Source organism: Symphalangus syndactylus, chromosome 2 (genome assembly GCF_028878055.3).
Source record: "Symphalangus syndactylus isolate Jambi chromosome 2, NHGRI_mSymSyn1-v2.1_pri, whole genome shotgun sequence".
In the NCBI taxonomy this organism is placed as follows: Eukaryota; Metazoa; Chordata; class Mammalia; order Primates; family Hylobatidae; genus Symphalangus; species Symphalangus syndactylus.
This window is the reverse complement of record NC_072424.2, coordinates 47647782-47664887: the sequence shown is the minus strand read 5'-3', so window position 1 is coordinate 47664887 and position 17106 is coordinate 47647782. Positions and strand designations below refer to the sequence as shown.

Sequence of the window (17106 nt, the reverse complement as noted above, 5' to 3'; positions counted from 1 at the left end):
GAGCAAAAAGATCAATATAAGGGTGAGTTCACTTGATCTGACAGAAAGAATGGGAATTGTTCATTGAATATCTATTTTTCTATGCTTTGTGCTAAATGCTTTTTAACTGTCACTTTCCTTATTGCTCAAAACAAAATCTGTCAAATGGGTATTGAAATCCCTATTTTACAGACGAGGAAAGGTAAATGGCTTAGAAGATTTAAGCAATTGCAAGGTACAGTTTGTAAGTACAGGAGCTGTATCAGCCTGCTCCTGAAACCCATACTCTTTCTACTGAATCTTTCAGACATAGGTGACAGTCAACAGAGTACAAACAGTGTAATCTTGAGGTGAAAACCTGACCCTGACTGAAGTTGAAGATGATAAGAAAATATAAAGGACATATTGTTTCACAAAATTTGTTATGAAAAGGAAAGACAACATGCCCTGGGGTTATTTCACACCACTGATACAGCAATTTGACAAATATTTATAAAGCTATTGTCTGCAATTCTGTGCTTGAAACAAAGTGACATAACAAGCTTGAAAGGGATGTAAGGGGAGTTCAATCTTTTTCCACATTACCCTGGACAGAAAAGCTTGTGATATACAAAGAGACAAGCTCCTATTAATACCACTTAAAGTACATAAAAAGTTTATCTTTTAAGATTTTTTTAAAAACATTATAAAATCACCAAAAGGTGAAGGGTATATTTGCTTCAAGGTGTTTCTGATTTAAGATAGTGGATTGGCCCCACGAGTTTATCTCTCCTCCATCCCACGACAGTAAAATGAAAGAAATTTTTAAAATATGAGAAAAATTATTGATAAGACTCATCATCTTGGATGAATCTGAGGGGCATTACGCTAAAGAAGGCTGTTTCAAAGGTTACATATGGCATTTATTCTATTTAGAACTTTCTAGAAGATAAAACTAATGGGATAGAAAACAAATTGGGGGTTATGAGTGGGGGGAAGGGAGAATGACTATAAAGGGATAGTACAAGGAGTTTTTTGGGGAGTTATGGTACTTTTATCTCTGGTGTTAAAACTCACAAAACTATGCTATCAAAACAGAAGTAAAATTTACCATATGATAATCTGAAAAACAATTTTAAAAAAGATATGAGCCCAAAATTTGAATAGAGAGGAGGCAGCAACAGACAAATGATTTCAACAAATTTCTGGAAAACCGAAAGCAGATGGAATGTGACTGAGCTGAACAGAGAAAGCTGCAATCTAGAGGGACTACAAGGTGGATGCCAGTGAGAAGCACGCTGATTGATTCCACAACCCCTGAGAAGCTCAGGTTTGGAGGTAAAAGTTACAGCAAAGACGGGAGGCAGGGACAGGCCTGAAAATGACTAGTTGAAAGCATATACAACAGAATGGCCTCATCCCCAAAGTCCTCTGCCCCACCCCTTAGCCATAAAAATATGATCTCTCATTCCATCACTGTCTCTCACAGGTAGAACACCACAGAATTTTTATCTGGAGAAATAAATGGGAGACAATTAAGTGGAAGAAATATGGGGAGGGACAGATACAAGGAAGTATGTGTGAAGTGGAAATCAGGAGGTGAGATGGAGGACAAGGAAGAAGCAGAGTTAAAAGCAGTAATAGAACCTCCCTAGACCCCCTGAAGCACTGCCCACAAACACAGAGCTTTCAAATAGTGTTTTGAGGTCTACTCATATATTGCCAAGACTAGCCAGAAATAACAGGAAATTCACCTATATGAACAAGAGAAAAAACAAATTACAAATAGCAACAAATAAACTTCGGTGTTAATAGAGCAGTAAACAAAAGTAGTAATACATATTCATATATATATATCCTCAGAAAAATAAGATATCTATGAACTAAGTAGGATATTCTGGAAACAAAATAAAATGAAAGAAGTTCTAGAAATTAAAATATTTTTAGAAATGTGCTACGAATTCAATACAAGGAAGATAATGTTGCAAGATCAAATTAAGTAATTCTCCTAGAAAGAACAGAGATAACAGCATCGAAACAACTGGAGAAAAAGAGAAGAAAATTAAGCACCAATCTAGGAGAAGTCCAACATCTGACTAAGATATGTTCAAATTTCTCAAAAGTAACGACGGAGGCTAGACAAGAGTGGAGCAATGCCTTCAAGACGCTGAGAGAAGCTTATTTTTAATTTAAAATTGTATGTCTAGTCAAACTATCAATGAAATGTGAGGGTGGAAAAAGGGTGTTTTAGACATTTAAGAACTCAAAACATTTAACTTTCATATACTATTTCTTAGCAAGCTACAAGTGTTTTAGGAAGTGCTCTAGTAAACAAAGTAAACTAGGAAATGGTAAGTCCAACACAGGATGACAAAGGGAGGTCATGGGATCATCACCATATAGTAGGCCAAGAGAGTAACCATACAGACTGGCACAGAAAGATAACTGCAGCAGAGACATCTCTAGTTAAAAACAGGGACATTATCTGATATTTGGGTACAAAAACCTTTCAAACCAGTGATGGGAACATGACAGACCTGACAGAGAAGTTGGAAAATTTTTAAGGTAAATTTGTAGAAAGTTATGTAAATGTTTAAAATGAGGCAATTATTAATTCCAGGAAAAATAAAATTATGCAAAAGAAAATCATATTACATTTGCCCTAGAGTATACAATATTTATAGTCATAATTAAATAACAGCTAATGCATTTACTAAATATTTTGATATAACTACATAATAGAAGGCAAAGTATGTGTGTTAGAGAGCTAAATCATCATGTAACATTACTGAGAAGACAATAATGTCTAAAATTGTTACATCAAGCAACAGAATAAGGCCGGGCGCGGTGGCTCACGCTTGTAATCCCAGCACTTTGGGAGGCCGAGGAGGGTGGATCACGAGGTCAGGAGATCGAGACCACAGTGAAACCCTGTCTCTACTAAAAAATACAAAAAATTAGCCGGGCATGGTGGCGGGCGCCTGTAGTCCCAGCTACTCAGAGAGGCTGAGGCAGGAGAATGGCGTGAACCCGGGAGGCGGAGCTTGCAGTGAGCCGAGACTGCGCCACTGCACTCCAGCCTGGGCGACACAGCGAGACTCCGTCTCAAAAAAAAAAAAACAAAAACAGAATAGCCATACTATTTAGATACACTAAGGTAACAGAAGAAACAACTTTTGGAGTCACAGTGATTGCCTCTGGGAGGGAAGGAAAGTTCAGGCAGGGACTACTATTTTTTATCATAAAGCCTTTAGAACTTACTATTTTATTTTTTAAAACTGTGTACACGTTACTTTGATAAATTTTATAGATATATAAAAGGAAATAAGGCCACCATGGTCTGATTTGTTTTTAGACAAGATATTTATTTTGAAGTTCCAAATGACATTAGCAGAATTGTGATTTTTATGTTTACTGAACGGTGCATGGGATAAAAAGGGGTTCTAAACACTTTACCAGATCATCCAAACCCTACAAGAGACACTTATGCATCAAAATTCTTGTAAAAGGAGCAGTTCCTTACTCCCTCCACCCTCCCCTCAAAATACCCATGTTCACAAAGAACAAAACTTTACAGCTTAACCAACAAAAAAACTGTCATACAATAATTCTAAGGCAATGGTTCTATGAAGACAGGAGAGGTAGCAGGCTGAACCACATTCACTGACCCTATCTCTCAGCTGCTCCTCCTCACTAGTCAGGTTTTTCCTGTGTACCCCACTTCATTATTTTCATCATCCTTACCTGTTTACTGGACATTCCCCTTGATCTAATACCACACTTAGCCAGTCTAACTGTAACTCAGATGATAATCCTAACACTTCCTGGTAAGAAAAAATGGTCAATGTTGTCACAGTGATTAATAAATACAAATATGAATTAATTTAACAATGAATTACATTTTATCCCATCCAGGCATGAAGAAGTTAAAACCTGGACTCACTGACCCTGTGTTAAAATTTAGTGCTAAACGTAAGCAACAACACTGGGGCACTGTTATTTTATCAAGACACCCGAACATAGCAAAATTAATTTTGTTCATTTTTATTAACATAGGGCATACTAACCAAATATTATGATTTAATAAAATCAACGTTACAAAGAAACTCACTAGCCAATAAACAAATGATATTCACTTGACTCTTCTCTTGGTTGAATGATTTTCTATTAATTAGTAGTACACAGCTATTTTTATCAATTTATGCTTAAACTGCCTTATGATTTCAATGAAATTTCTTAGTTTTTACTTATTGAATAAGTTTTTCAATTGGGAATCTTTTCATAATTCAAAATAGTTCCTGAAAATTAATGCATCCTTCAATGTCTTCTACTTAAGCTGGGTGCATTTAAAATGCAACACGATTCTTTGAAAGGTGACTATGACATTTGAGCATAAAGCCTATAAGAAAAAGAAATGTCTTCCCTCCCCCCATGCTTCACAGAGACCATATGAATGTTCCATACTCTTCATATGTAGCAACAGGAGTTCCTTAGAGATCGAACAGCAGAAAACAGGAGGAACTTAGGCCATCAATGTACTTGTAAAACAGATAAAACTCCAAATGTATTTTAAGATTCCACAGATGAGAAAGTGCTGAAAGGGCTCTTCAACTTTTCTTTAGCGACATCCTCTGTGCCCCAATTAGAAAAACAGTTGCAGGATGGTAGTCCTCCTTAAACAGCACAGACTCAATCTGGAAAGACTGGCAGAAACCCCTCTCCCCCAACAATGTATCCCAGAAAATAAACTGCCAAGTACAAGAGGGACAATTTTCAGAATAAATAACATTCTGAAGGACTGACAAAACAGACTATTTTTAGACAAAGAACACACCAAATACTCCGAAATTTCAGGATAACCATACGTCAAGTACTTCGTGCAAGTAATATTTTTACCAGTTAAAAGTCATTATGAAATACACATGCTTTTAACTGAATTTCATATGTTATATAAAACTTGAAAAGTGTGGCACATTTCTACTATTAACCATTACATTGTTTTTTAAAAAAAGTATATATTACTCAAAAGTATACATTACCCAGACCTTTTGATTTAAAATATAACTGAAGGAAAATATAAACTCTGAATAAACAGGCATTCTTCTACACGAACATGAGTTATTTCAGTAAAAAAACAACAACAAAAAAGCAATTTCAATGTAATTAAGCCACCTCTGATTAATACATATTTTCATGCATGTGGAAAAATTATTTTTAACTAGAATTTTAAGAATAAGTTCCAAAGCAAACAAGTTACAGCATTTATTCAATAAGGAATATTAAAATAATTCCAGTTAGTAAAAAATAAAATAACTTCAACCATATACATATTATAATTTATCATGTACATACTCCAAAATCTCCATAATTTAATTAGGAAATTTATAGAACATCTTTTTAAAGTATGTCTTAGGAAAACCAACCAAAACAACTGGTGCCTTAACTAAAGAGAATGTGCATACACATTGCTATTTGACCTATATGCAAAAGTGGAAATGAAATACATAGGAAATTAAGGTTACTGCTTTCAAAAATTTCTGGAATATTAGTACTTAAGTCAAAACACTTACCTGCAAAATAAAAACAGCCTGAGGTATTTCCAAAGCTGAAGTAATTTTCTGAATGTTAAATATCACAAGAATGAAAACAGTCTCCATTAAGCATTTACATGTGGTTTACAGTTGAGGCAGAAGATGAAGGTCTGCCAAGCAGTTTTCCCATATCACCTGAATTCTTTCTTCCCTTATAAAGTATAAGCTTCAAGGGAAATGATTACATATAAAAACATTCCAAGTGAGTTGAGGTTCCTGACTGCAACATTCAACCAAACGGAAAGAGGAATTTTTTAATTCTCCTAAGCAGGACCTACCCAACCACTGCAGACATGAGCGTTAATTCTTATGCCAGACAAGGTAAGCATGTCCTTTGAAATCAAAGCTAAGCTTGACAAATAACTGTACTGGATAAACTGGATACATGAACCACCTCAACAAAGATGGTACTTTAAGCATTTATACACATGAAAATGATGAAGTGTATTATTTAGATATGGTCTTTCTTCATCTTTCTCTGAATCCTGAAAGGTTAGCAAGTCATTATACTCATACACCTTGTAATCCCTTTCTCCACAAAATACATACACATATACAGCATCATATGTCAATATAATATCATCAGCACAGTGTAAAGATTTAAGCAGTAGACACAAGTCACATGAAAGAGGCTCTATGCTTCATGTGGCCTGTCCGAATAAAAAGCAAACATTAGAATGCCATTTCAGCAGTTACAGTGTTGATATGATCAATATAGCTAATTTTTTTATACCCGTCATATATTTTCAGAAGTCATCCATAGGGAAGAAGCAAACAACGAAGACTGCTTTTTTTTAGAAAACTTATGTGCCAACTTCAAAATGACATACTAACCAGACATCAGCATTCGAAAGCTAGGTTCAATAGGACTGGCCTTGATGCACATGCAGATGATTTGCTTTCATAATATAAAATTAAATAGTGATGTCAGCTGTATTACTACTGTTTCTATATTTATGATTAATTACTAGCAGTACAACTCCCAGAAGGAAGGAGATGGATCCAACAGCGATGTAAGCAATCCCCAAAAATGGATTTTTTCCTCCCATCCATGAAATAGTACTCAAGATCATCCGTTTTCGTCCATCAAAATAATGTACAGGGTAATCTGAAGAGGGTATAGGAAGATTTTTCCATCTCTGGTTACTTGATGTTTAAAATACAATTTTAAAAGTTGCCATTTAATGGTTGGTAATTCATTTGTGTAATTCTAGGATATACAGGTACCTTACTCCTGTGTTCTAAATCACACACACACACAAAGTATTATCTTGAAAGACTGATTTAGCAAATTAAATGTTAGTAGTAAAAGCCAAAATATTTTACCAAAACAAATAAATGTAAAGGTTATGTAGTTTCTCGGGTGCTTTTGCTCTCATTACATGGAAGGGGCAAAAGTCCTCAAAGGAATGCAATGTGAAAAAAATACTTCAAGTGAACAATGAAGCCCACACAATGAGACTGACAGACCAGGAGAAAATGGAAAAATCAGGGACTACAAGTATCTGTGAGCTCAAAGAACACATGTATCAAGAGTGTAGTTATGAGACTATGAAAAGGCTCTGAGCAAAAGATCAAAAAGCATGATGATAAAGTTTTAACTTGCTGATTTGGAGCAATGGAAAAACTCACTCTGTGACACAGCTGATAGCTAACAGTGGAAGTGAAGGGTGGGCTGTTCAGGAGATTTAGGAAATAGGGCACCAGCGTGCTAGATGAATTATCTACATGGACCAGTTGTAGAATTTTGCAAGAGGTAAGGTAGCAAAGAAGACAGAACCAACTCTCCATGCAAAAAGTTTACAACTTTTTCAAAAGCATCTTTTGAATCTAGGGTTAGGCCCTATCTGCTTCTCTAGTTTCTTCAACTCTCCATCCCCACAGATGGGTCCCTATGGGTCCCTAACTCCCAATGGCAGGTTCAGTTCTGCTAACTTCTTAAATCAACCCTAAACTAAGGCAGGAAAGATTTTAAGACCTCTAGCTAACCCAACATTCTGTGGGACACAGTATCAAATTACCCATGCTAGTCTCTCTCTAGTCTCCCAAACCTAAATAAACAGGCTTCTGCCTTCATTCTAGTCTTTAGTTCTCACCTTATGCCCAATTTTGATAATTAACCCTTGATGTTTTGCAGGTCCAAATTCCTGTCTTATCAAGTTTCTCAATCTGCCACATATCATGCATTCCTTTAGATAGTTCTTTCAAAGCTGGGACCCTGCTGCAGAATTCCTGTATGGAAATCATCTATCAACTAAGAATTCCTCAGTGCTTCACAGACTTCCCTTCATTGTGCCTTAGGCTACAGGTTGCTAAATTTGCCCTTCTCTCTAGAGATTTTCTGGATGCTAATTTTAACAGAGCTACTCTCTAGTTTGACTATCTCCTCAGGATAATGTTCTTTCTACCAGCACTTGAACTGGGTCTGTCTGTCCAAAACTGCTCCAATGTGGATTTAGTTTCAAAAACTTGGTCCATTGATTTTTAATATCTAAAATATATATATTAAAACAGCCCAGTACCACTCAACACCCAATTTTAGGTACTCTCATTGGCCTTTACATTAAGCCCAATTACAATCTCCCTTGTAAAAATACCTAGCTTGTTAATAAATCAAGCACCTACATTTTAAGTAATTTTACCAAACAATATGCTTCAAACCCCAGTACCAAGTATATGTGAATTGAAAACATTTCTAGAAGATATAAATTTAAAAATACATCCTCACATATACCACACATACTTTTGTAAAAATGCAGAGACCAAAACTAAAGCACAAGGTAACATGCCACATAACGGATATAAGGTTGGACTCGACTCCTTTCAAGCTCTATGAATCTGTATACCCAGCCAAAAAAGGATACTGTATGTGACATTCAAAGAGTATCGTCCAGCTGGTAATGTTGGGTGTAAATCACTTTTCCTTTCTATAAGACGATACAACTTGCGAAAAGTAGGTAATGCTGCAGTACGCATCCAAACAATAAAATCCTCATTTATGAATCCATTATTATCTGGGTCAGAATCCAGCATGTAAACAGGTTTACGCCAGTTCACAGGCTTTGTTGTACCTTAAAAGGAGTGGGGAAGGGATAAGGAGACAAAATATTACATTGTTTAATTAAAGTGGCGGAGAAACAAATAAATTTGGATAATAAATAGGGATTTATTCAAAAGAAGCTTCGCTGCAATTTTAAAATATAGCTGAAATGCTTATAAGACACCACAGAAACTGAATTCATAATTAAAAGTATACATTTCCTTTAGAATTTTAGTACATTAGAACATTTACCTAACTTGGTATGAAGCTGAGGAAAGAAAAACTGTGTTTTTCAAAGCATGAACTTTAAGATTCTGAAGATAGAAAATTTAAAATACTTCATTAAAACTCCTAGTTTAATTTTTTAAGGGATACTAGTAATGTTTTACCTTTAAATCGTTCTTCCAGGTTGTCTCCTCCAGGAGGATTTCTGAATTTCACATTTTTATCTGTCCACCAAGCAATACCTTTCTTTTTCAAAGCGATAGGTATAGGATAAGAATCATTGCCAATAAGAAACAATTCTAATGTATCTAAACACAAGCAAAGAAAGACATTACTAACTATCTCTTGAAAACTCGTAGCATCTGCTTAACTCTATGAGAAATAAGGACCTGGTATTTGCTTCCAAAAGTGGTTGTGACAGAGTAGGCATATGATCCACATTTGTTCTTTATTCCTATGTGGATTAACTATGGTAACTTTGTAATTCTAGATGGACTTCTCTTCCCTTAACAGTGTTCTAATTCACTTACCCATAGGCTAGCTGACATGCAGTAAGATCAAATGTTTTAATATTAACCCAACTATAATTGCAAGGTAAATCTGCCTTTCTTCCCTCCAATAATGCATCACTAATAGCTTCTTGCTTATCCATTTCTCTGCATTGTCTCATACAACAGCCACTAGGCACACAGGGCTACTGAGTCTTTGAAATGTGGTTGGTCCAAATGAGTATGCTCTGTAAGTGTACAATACACATCAGATATCAAAGACTTAGTATAAAAAGTTAGAATATGAAGTATCTCAACTTTTATATAGTATTATATGCTGAAATAACAGTATCTTGGATATACTGTGTTACATAAAATATATTACTAAAATTAATTTCACTTGTTTCTTTTCAGTTTTAAATATGACTATTAGAAAATTTAAAATTATCAGGCCAGGCGCAGTGGCTCACACCTGTAATCCCAGCACCTTGGGAGGCCGAAGTGGGTGGATCATGAGGTCAGGAATACAAGACCAGCCTGACCAATACGGTGAAATCCCATCTCTACTAAAAATACAAAAAAAAAAAAAAAGCCAGGCGTGGTGGCGGGCGCCTGTAATCCCAGTTACTGGGGAAGGTGAGGCAAGAGAAATGCTTGAACCTGGGGAGCAGAGGTTGCAGTGAGCCGAGATCGCGCCACTGCACTCCAGCCTGGGCGACAGAACGATGCTCCATCTCAAAAAAAGAAAAAGAAAAAAAAAAAAAGAAAGAAAATTTAAAATTACCTACAGGACTTGTATTTATAGCTCACATTATATTTCTATCAGATAGTGCTGCTCTAAATGATCATCTATAGCTCCTTTTCAATGATAAAAATAAAGTCAGTGGGAAGGTCAGCCTGACTTTTATTTTAAGTTACATGAAATAAGATTAGCAGAATGTTTCTGCTTCTTTCTTCTCAGAGACAGAAATCCATTCTAAAATGTAAGTATGCTCAAAAGAAAATCACAAAGCATTATAATACCCCATTCAATACTCGGTTTAGTCTTAAATGTCTGAGTTTCTCAGTTTCATTCAGGTTTACTAAACTATCAAATCTGTAATGAAATTATGCAAATTGTCCTAATTATATATGTCTATATTTGTATCTATATCATACCATTAAACATGCTGTTGGCAATAGCTCCACAAGGAGCAATTGGTTTGTCTTCATTTCTTCGATAAGGCTCACATTCCTTACTGGGATTCTGGTTTTTAGAAGGAAAAGAAGAGAGAAATTATTATCCAGGCCTTTGGGAGAACTATGAGCTATCACTAAATTACTGATTAAGAATTCAACACCTATATTTTTCTCACTTATAATACATACGTCTGTAATGTAATTAGGTTATAAATAACACCATATTTAAATATTCAAAATGTATTCTGAACATTACTGTCTTACCTTTTTAATATAATCTTTACTTGCATATGTTTTGTCATATATGCATATATCAAATAAACATCTTTTTGATTTTCTTATCACAGAAACATTACCACAGAGGGTTTTCTGCCCAAGAAAAATTAAGAAATGTTCTATTGCCAATCCACTTGTGATATAATAAGAAAATCTTAAACCGGAACTAAAAAGGCTAGAGGTTCTAGTTTCTTGGGCAATTCCTTTAATTTAACTGGGCCTCACAAAATAAACATGTCCAACTATACAATCTGAAATTTTGTGATTTGGGGTTAAATCCTGTATGTAAGAAAGGAAGGAAGGAGTCTAGTGCAGATTCCTAGAATATATCAATCTTTAAACTGTGCATCCTGATACAAGAAAAACAAAAATGTTGACAAGGCAGAACATTTGCCTGTGGTCCAGATTTGGTTTTGACTTAGTCCCTACTGAGGATCTTAAAGAGGTGTGGCAGTTATGGGATTCAACTAGAGATCATATCAAGTCTGAGGTCAGGTGTCTGTCTGAGCTGGGACCCTCCGGCCACATTAAGCCATGTCTCAAAATACATAAACATACCAAGATAATCTCAATTTGAAATTAAGAAGACCCTAATTAGACCTCTTAGGACTATTTCATTACCAGCTAACCTTGACTTGTATCTATATTCTCCATGTCTAGATTGGAAAAAAGCACTTGTGTGAATGGAAAAGATAAGAGAAGGCTAAGGAAGTCTGTGGTAGGTATCTCATAGAGTCTCTTCAATATTTGACTTCTCAGCTTTTTGGTCCCTACACCATTTGTATTGATAAAGCTATTAACATTAGGGCAAATATATCTGCTAGCCACTAAATTCTTAAGGAAGTTTTAAAAGAAAGGAAAATAGTATTTACTATCTATGTGTCAGGTACTAAACTAAGCAATGCTAGGTACTTTGCATTAACTGGCTTACAAAAGCTATTTGATGAGGGCCGGGTGCGGTGGCTCACGCCCCTAATTTCAGCACTTTGGAAGGGCAAGGCGGGAGGATCCCTTGAGTCCAGGTGTTCAAGATAAGCCTGGGCAACATGGCAAAATCCTATCTCTACAAAAAATTAGCCAGGCATGGTGGCGTGCGCCTTTAGTCCCAACTACTTGGGAGGCTGAGGCGGGTGGTTTGCTTGAGTCTGGGAAGCAAAGGTTGCAGTGAGCAGAGATCGTGCCACTGCACTCCAGCCTGGGTGACAAAGTCAACCCTGTCTCAGAAAAAACAAAAACAAGCCGGGCACAGTGGCTCACGCCTGTAATCCTAGCACTTTGGGAGGCTGAGGCTGGTGGATCATGAGGTCAGGAATTCAAGACCAGCCTGGCCAATATGGTGAAACCACGTCTCTACTAAAAATACAAAAAGTAGCCGGGCGTGGTGGTGGGGGCCTGTAATCCCAGCTACTCGGGAGGCTGAGGCAGAGAATTGCTTGAACCGGGGAGGCAGAGGTTGCAGTGAGCCGAGATCGCACCACTGCACTCCAGCCTGGGCGACAGAGTGGTGAGACTCCATCTCAAAAAAAAAAAACAAAACAAAACAAAACAAAAAAAACAAACGAAGCTATTTGATGAGTACCTAATACGTAGCATGTACCATACTAGGTGCTAAAAACAGAAAAATGAGAATAATACAATCCCTATTTTTAAGCAACTCAAAATGTAACAGAGAAAGCAGACCCTTACAAAACCAACTATCACATGAAATAAGAGCCATGATGAAGATGTCTACATTCATTCAGCAAATATTTATTAAATGCCTTCCATGTGCAAGCACGAGCCAGGCACTTGGTAAATAGTGATTAAAGAAAGTCATGCTCCCTGCCCTCATGAGCTTACAGTATAGCTGGAAAGAAAGATAATAGATAAGCAAATATGTAATTACAAATTACAGTAAGTGTTATGAAGAGGCTATGTGACTATTTAATGGAAAAAGGATAGGAGGAGCTGCTTTAGAATCTATGGTAATGAAAAGTTTGCCTCTGGAGGAGGTATCATTTAAGTTAAGACATAAAAAAAGACCACGAGCCAGCCATGTAAAGAGAAGACAGAAGAGAGTTTTAAGCAAAGAGAACACCACATGCCACTAAACAAGAACTTATTTCTGTGAAGGTAATGGTGAACGTAGCTGGAGCATGCCAAGAGGGAGGATGATATGTGATGAGATAAGAGGATTACGCATAGCTCAGATCATCCTGAGATTTTACTACAAGTGCTAATATGACCATTGAAAGATTTTAGGTAGGGAAGTGATATTTATGCTTTTTAAAAACATCACTATAGCTGCTATGAGAATGGCCTGGAAAGAAGCAGGATCGGATGATGTGAGACACAATTTGTTTATCCAAGCAAAAAGTGGTACTGACTTGGAACAAAATAATAAATGAAGTAAATATGTAAAGAAGCACATTTTTGCATGGAAGGGCACTTAGAAAAATAGCAGGCCTTGAGATGAGAAGACCTCCAGGGAAACAGTAAAAATGACAATCTAAGCAAATAAAATGCTAAATGGCAAGATGAGCAGATTACTTGTGTCACAATGCATGGTTAGGGAGCAGCAAACAAGGCCCAGGGCAGCCAGGCCTTGTTTAATGTATTAAAAATAGTATATAAGATAATGAGGCTCATGCCAGACTGTACAGGGCCTTACACATAATATCTGGCCCTTTACAGAAAAAGTTGATCAATTCCTGGTGTGGCCCAAAATCTTTGCTTACAGTTTGGAAGAAAAGAATCAGTTTCAGTTTTCTTTACCCTCAGTGAACAGAGCACATATGTAAACAAAATAATTGTAAATCAGCCACCATTTCTGGTGTTTTGGAACACACACAATCTATAATCCCTCAAAAACACATTCAGAAAGGTCTAGAAACTTGATGTATCTCACAGTACAACATCTTCTCTGGATTTGAGTGCTAAAAATTGGATCCTATGGAATAAACCCCACATAGATTCGAAATATCATAGGCCTAACCAGAACCCTGTGTATACCAAGGAATCTTTAAGTAGACTTGTATTGCTTAAAATCCCACACATCAGGAACTGATGATCAGCAATAAAACCAATCAGGATAACCTAGAGCAGTTATATTTTACATGTAGGAGGCCCATGCTGCTCACAACATAGTCCTAAATTGTATTCTAAGAGATTCATTAATTCTAAGAAATCCTAAATTGCTCTGGGCCTCTGAATGTTTGTTGCATTGGCAACAGTAACATAAAATACTTAGGGCCGGACGCGGTGGCTCGCGCCTGTAATCCCAGCACTTTGGAAGGCCGAGGACAGATCACCTGAGGTCCAGAGTTTGAGACCAGTCTGGCCAGCACGGCGAAACCCCGTCTCTACTAAAAATACAAAAATTAGCCGGGCTTGGTGATGCGCACCTGTAATCCCAGATACTCAGGAGACTGAGGCAGGAGAATCACTTGAACCCGGGAGGTGGAGGCTGCAGTGAGCCGAGGTCGCGCCACTGCACTTCAGTCTGGGCGACAGAATGAGACTCTGTCCCAAAAAAATGAATAAAAAATAAAAAATAAAAAAAATACATAGGCACTAACCACTAATATGGAAAACTGAACAACAGTAAAGAAACTAAGATCCCCTAGTCCACCAATTTCCAAATCAGTCGGGGCATCAATGCAACTGTGCAAATTCCAGGAAAAAATATTTTAACTAAAAATCCTCATGATACAGGCCAGGCGTGGTGGCTTATGCCTGTAATCCCAGCACTGTGGGAGGCCGAGGTGGGCGGATCATGAGGTCAGGAGTTTGAGAGCAGCCTGGCCAACATGTTGAAACCCTGTCTCTACTAAAAATACAAAAATTAGCTGGGCGTGGTGGTATACGCCTGTAATCCCAGCTACTCGGGAGACTGGGGCAGAATTGCCTGAACCTGGGGGTGGAGGTTGCAGTGAGCCGAGACTGCGCCACTGCACTCCAGCCTGGGCGACAAAGTGAGACTCCATCTAGGGGGAAAAAAAAATCCTCACTATACGAACTATAAATGACAACACTTTAATTTCATCTTAACGATTCTAACTGAACAGTTACTACATATTCTTATTTTACAGACATCATATTTTCATATTTATCATTTTACTTACAAGCAAAGCACTAGAATCTCCATTTAGTTGACTATCATCTCGAGATTTCACATAACGACGATGGTTTTGATAGAAATTAGACAGTCCATAATACATAAACACATTGCCCTAGAGAAACAGAGAGAGAAAAAATTTTCATATAAAAACTATTCTGTATAAACTTATTTCATGTGTACATAAAAGCTATGTAATTTGGACTTTTATTAGTTTACAATTTGTGATAGGTAGCAGGGTAAATTCCACCAGTACTTAGCAATCTAAAATGGCACAACTGTAAATAAGGTTAAAGAAAGTATGTTACATCCCAGCACTTTGGGAGGCCGAGGCGGGCGGATCACGAGGTCAGGAGATCGAGACCACGGTGAAACCCCGTCTCTACTAAAAATACAAAAAATTAGCCGGGCGTGGTGGCGGGCACCTGTAGTCCCAGCTACTTGGAGAGGCTGAGGCAGGAGAATGGCGTAAACCCGGGAGGCGGAGCTTGCAGTGAGCCGAGATTGAGCCACTGCCACTGCACTCCAGCCTGGGAGACAGAGCAAGACTCAAAAAAAAAAAAAAAAAAAAAAAAAAGAAAGTATGTTACAAAAAGCCACAAGTAAACTTTAAAACTATCCTTAAAGACGTCAAAGAAGTACTATTTACATTAAAAAAGAATCTTCAAGGAATCTATTAGCCTACTCTGAGCTACCTTCAATTTAAAATTTTCTCTAATTCAAACTGGTCTTCACCCAGTTAGCATCGACTTTTCACAGTGATAATGGTCAAACTTGTTTCTTTTTTTTTCTCCCAGAGACTAGAGTCTTGCTATGTTGCCCAGGCTGGCCCTTAATTCCTGGGCTTGAGCTGTTCTACTGCCTCTATCCCTAGACGCTGGGAGGTGTGCACTACAGGTTTGTAGCACCACGTGCAGCTGAAACTTTCATTTTTTTTGTCCAAGTGAATTCTGAACTTGAATTGGGATATAATAAATTCCTCAAGAGGACACTATATAATATTATGAGTTAATGAACTACTAATTAGTAGAATCTCTATGATAATAAGCCACTTTATAATAATCAAGAAAAGTACTTTAATATATTTAATACAGTCAACTTTGAAATAACCTGGGAAAGAAGGGCAACCTATAAACATTACAATTATTTAGAAGATGCTAAGAAGCCATCTTAAATGATTAAAATTTTTAGAAGTAGCAAACATTAAGCTATTTTCTCCTTTCTGGTTGCTACCTCTATTTTCTATATTCTTATCCTTAATTAAAAGTAATTCAGTAACATTATAAGTAGACTTCATTTGATTTGCTATTTTTATATACACTATCATTTATTTAATGCTTGACTTTCAAATGTCAAACCATGCAAATTTTCCCATTCTATATAAAGAAAATGTTTACATGGAAACCTTCTTGTAGAAGAGAGGGAATATCAAAATTACATCACAGAAATTGAGACAATGAATATTCTTTTTTAAAAGGAAATATTACCTCAAGATTCAGTACAGTAAATTCAATTTGTAAACTGAAAAAGAGATTATTTGAATGAACACAGACAAAATAACCTACTTGAAGTTCCCTGAAGAGTTTAGTCCAATTCAAAGTTTGAGCTTGTGAAGAAACACAGAATCCACAAGAGAATGAATTTGAGGTTGACTGCCTTTGCAAAAAACAAGTTCTGAAGTGTTTTTTGAATGGGAGAGAAAATTAATGGAGCTTCTATATCACTACTACCTCGTTTCTTCAATTCTGCCTGTTCTGACAAAAGCAGAATTTATTGCATCTTTCTTGTCTGCCCATCACACTGAAAAATCATGAACTTGTAAAGATACTTTAAATATATATTCTTTCTGCTGAAACAAAGTTAAGTAATTACACTTGTCTTCTACAAAATTTGTTTTGATGTATTATTCAAAGGCAGCATTATCCTGTCCTTTATGTCAGTGCAAGAGCATCTATAACCACTAGATGGCAACCAACTATTAGGGACTATTAAAGTCATCACTACCTTTAGAAAATCTTAAGTTCAGAAAATCTAAAAAGTTGGCATGTATTAATGCAGTTTTGCTCCCTTAAGAATAATTATTTTAAGCTCAATTTTCAGGCACAGGAGAATACAAAGTGGTCTTTACATGCCTATTTTGAATCTTTATGTCCGTTAGCATGTGCTCAGAATGACAATGTAAATGCAAACAGATGGATTTCTAACTACTTATAAAAACATAAATGATCAGTAAGGTTTTAATAAGTGTTTGCA

General features: G+C 36.6%; 1 protein-coding gene across 2 annotated transcripts in view; it reads right to left on the bottom strand.

Annotated features, from left to right (window-relative positions):
- Positions 1-3302: 3302 nt before the first annotated feature.
- The window catches only part of TMEM30A (transmembrane protein 30A), a 31297-nt gene continuing 17493 nt past the window's right edge, over positions 3303-17106 (bottom strand). For both annotated transcript variants that reach the window (XM_055255835.2, XM_055255845.2), the window contains 5 exons: positions 14861-14968; positions 10461-10548; positions 8979-9122; positions 8414-8620; positions 3303-6657 (listed from right to left, as the gene is read on the bottom strand). In XM_055255835.2, the coding sequence (XP_055111810.2) occupies positions 6464-6657; positions 8414-8620; positions 8979-9122; positions 10461-10548; positions 14861-14968 (741 nt within the window). In that variant the 3' untranslated portion in view covers positions 3303-6463. The remainder of the gene's footprint in view (positions 6658-8413; positions 8621-8978; positions 9123-10460; positions 10549-14860; positions 14969-17106) is intronic.